This window comes from Mastigoproctus giganteus, chromosome 3 (assembly GCF_048544385.1).
Source record: "Mastigoproctus giganteus isolate SK-2022 chromosome 3, ASM4854438v1, whole genome shotgun sequence".
Lineage (NCBI taxonomy): Eukaryota > Metazoa > Arthropoda > Arachnida > Uropygi > Thelyphonidae > Mastigoproctus > Mastigoproctus giganteus.
In genome coordinates, this window is record NC_143577.1 from 203,218,849 (window position 1) to 203,222,325 (window position 3,477).

At 38.0% G+C, this 3,477-nt stretch overlaps 1 protein-coding gene across 1 annotated transcript in view; it reads left to right on the forward strand.

Moving 5' to 3' along the window:
• The first annotated feature begins 1,673 nt into the window (after positions 1–1,673).
• Positions 1,674–3,477, forward strand: part of LOC150088594 (lactosylceramide 4-alpha-galactosyltransferase-like) — a 17,412-nt gene continuing 15,608 nt past the window's right edge. The window contains exon 1 of the mRNA XM_090370249.1: positions 1,674–1,761. Within this exon, the coding sequence (XP_090226375.1) occupies positions 1,674–1,761 (88 nt within the window). The remainder of the gene's footprint in view (positions 1,762–3,477) is intronic.

Consider the following 3,477-nt stretch of genomic DNA (forward strand, 5'->3'; position numbering starts at 1 on the left):
TATTCTAGACACTGCCTATGCTCATGCACCTAAATTAAAACAAGAAAATCAAGCCAGAACATCAAAAGAAACAATTTACAGGGACGAGAAATGTAGCAAAGTGGTAACATAAAAAATAAGATAGAATTTGTAAAAATGTGCAAAATCACAAGAAAGCGCACAACATAAGAAATGTGCGAGTACAACGTTTAACTTGTCAGGAGAACACTAGAAGAAAATGAAGAGCTAAAGAAAGCATAACGAAAAATTGTTACACACACAGGACATAAATGTTTGATTTGAAGCTTGAGGACGACGCAATAACAAAACCCAACAACAAATACTAAAATAAGTGGAAGCATTTTATTCAAATATTTATCAGGATTAAGGAAAACAACTGGATCCAACACCAGATGCAGAAGTTGTGCCATGGCTCCTCCGTAGCCAGGTGGGCAGGAGAAGCAGTGCGTAGCACACGCTTCTTGATTAGACCACCAAATAAGGAGGATGCGGAAATGTCAGGGAATGACCACCGCATATCCCCGAAGCAATATGGCCTTAGTTGCTAATGCTTCTAAAAACTAAATAACAACAACAAAAGTTGTGCCAGAAATTTTGGTGGAAGAAGAAGAAGAAGATTAAGGAGATGCCATAAAATCAATGAAAATTGGCAAAGCAGCAGGCCCCAATAAAGTACTGTTGAAATGTTGAAAGCTAGAGGCCAGCCAGTATGTAAAGCTCTAGCCAAACTACTTTCAAATTCCTTCTGCTTAACAACGTATCTGTGGCATGGAAAAATGCAGAAGCCATCCTACTGCACATGAAAGATGGCAAGGCAGATTGTTATCAACCTGCTTTTTTTTCTCTCTTGGTTAGTGTGGCAAAAGCCTGTGGCTTCCTTGCACTATATCGCGAACACTATTACTGTTACTGTATTGTCCGTATATTCATTTCACCAAATTGCACTGCCACAAAAATAATGTCCAGCAGTTTGGATTTTCGGATTTCTTTCTCTCCGATTTCCATCTAGTAGCCTTTATGCTCATATTGCGAATTTAATACTTTCCTTTTAATATATTTATATTAAATATATTTCCTCAATAAAAAAATTCCTTACCGATGGATTAGCCGAGATGGCCCCACTCCATGGACTCCCCGGATATCACACCCATGGATTTCTTTGTACAGGGTTACGTAATGGACAATGTGTATGCAAAACGTTAGCATACACATTGTCCTTTACGTAACACAATGTGTATGTGTATGCAAAAATTTAGCAAAGTCATACCGGATTAAACAGGCAGTGACTTCCATTTCTCAAGGGACGCTTCAAATCACTTGGAATGAAATTTGCTACCGTCTTGACATTCTTGGTGCTACCAAAAGATACCTATGTGGAGGTTTACTGAAGTGCGATTGAGTAATAAGAAATTCTATGGGGTAATTTTTGAGAGTAGGAAAAAAAACTGCTTTAATAAGCGTATTGTTATAAAGATTTTAATGGCGCTTCATAAATATGAGATGAATAATTTATGAACATCCTGCATATTAATAAAGTAAATTGAGTCACATATAGAAAAGTGCATGTGTGGATTTCATATATATATTCCAGACAGAAGAGATTTGTGGTGCAATATGTGGGGCACTATTGCAGGTACATCTGTATAAATTATTTCTAGTCCGCTAGCGAGGAGATGAGTAAGCTCAAAGTATTAGTTCTAGCATTACTTGGAAGTGCGGTGTTCACAATTCTGTTTGTAGTCCGTTTCCCTGATGTGAAAAGTAAGCAACTGTTCAAATAAGCTTTTAATATTTATTTTGAAATAGTTTAACATCAGAAGTCTCTCTTAATTATGAAAGATAGGCAGGTTCATTTCTCTTTCAGAAACTGAAAGCATTGCCAGATCGGGTTTATTTCTGAAATAAGTTTCATTGAATTCTCTCAACCCACACAAACATCTACACAGTACTCATTGTTCCGTTTCATTAACTTTAAATTTTGTTATATTTTGTAAATTTGGGACTTTTTCAGTTTTATCAAATGTCAATTCTTTACTCAAATATTTATCACCATTTCTTTTCTCACGAGTTACTGAATCTTTTTATTCTACTCTAACTTTTCTCAAATGTTGCAGTAATAGAATAATCAAATTGGACACGTGTATATGTAAAGGGCGGCTCCTAGAACGTCAGTTCAACTCCGCCCCTTATCTTGGTGAAGGATAGAACCGCATTATAAAGGGCAGAAATGTGATGACGTAGATTTGCGTGTATTATGTGTGTGTGTGTGTGTGTGTGTAAGACTTAAAATCTTACAAATTAAAGAAAGAAAAATATATAAAATTTTATTATAACAAATTCGGGGTTGCTGTCCCCCAAACTTGAAAATTAATTCTAAGTGAAGCTTCTGGTACAATAATACACATTACAAATCACAAATACTGCCTAAGATAGTGAGTCTCCCGCTAATGAAATTTAACTAAATGGAGGTTATAATTAATCTAAGAGCAAATATACCATGAAAACAAGCATTAGAAAGAGACACCTGATCAGCACCCACTCCCTGAAAGAGCAAGCGAAGATAGCGAGACGGAACAGTGGGGTGTAAATTTATGGAGTGGCTAAGGATGGATTGCTCGAAAGACTACAATAGGGGTACCAGGTGAAAGCGGTTTTTGTTTACTGCACACAGAGCGGGGGTGGTCATTTTATAATAAGGCGAGACGAATCAAGTAAATGGACACAGATGTATTCTGGATGGTTCTGGAAAGATTCTGAACTTCCGGATGTACAAAGAAAGTTCGAGAAATTTCTGGAAACCGGACGTCTTCTCTACACTGGAAGGGGCTCGACCTTTCCTATTGCACGTCACGTGCAATAGGCAAATGAGAATGGAGATGATGATGGGAAGACAGAAATGATTGGTTGAGGAAAGGAGGGGCGTTACGAAATTTTGAGAAATAAAAAAGGAAGAGCGCGCGAGGAAAAAAGTGATGAAAGTTTTTTGGAGAGGTAGGCTCAGGAAACAGTCCTTGGAAGTGATTCACCAGTAGGACCAATTATGGTGAGTTGGCTAAACTCTGATAGTTTAAGTAAAGTGTAGATAGGTTACAGTAAAGGGAACTTTCTGGAAATGGAACATAGAAGTCCAAAAGCGTCCACCAAGAGGTATATTTAGAAGGAGGACGGCGAGAGATAATGCTCAAGGAAGAACACCGAACAGCCCTGCAGTCTTCAGAGAGAAATAAAGTAAATGGAAGCGACTCCTACTGAATGATCTGGCACAACGAAAAAGATATGATACCAGGAATGATGGGCGAAGTGGATAGTATCCCTGGCAGATGTTAGCAGTTCTGAAGAAGAGCGATCTCAGACTGACGGTCGACCTCAATGCAGAGCGGAAATTCACAGGCCAAACATTTTATTAGCGGGAGAATTCAAATCCCAGAAATAAGTGTTCAAACAGGTTATGTACCTATATAAGTAGGAGTGGGGTCA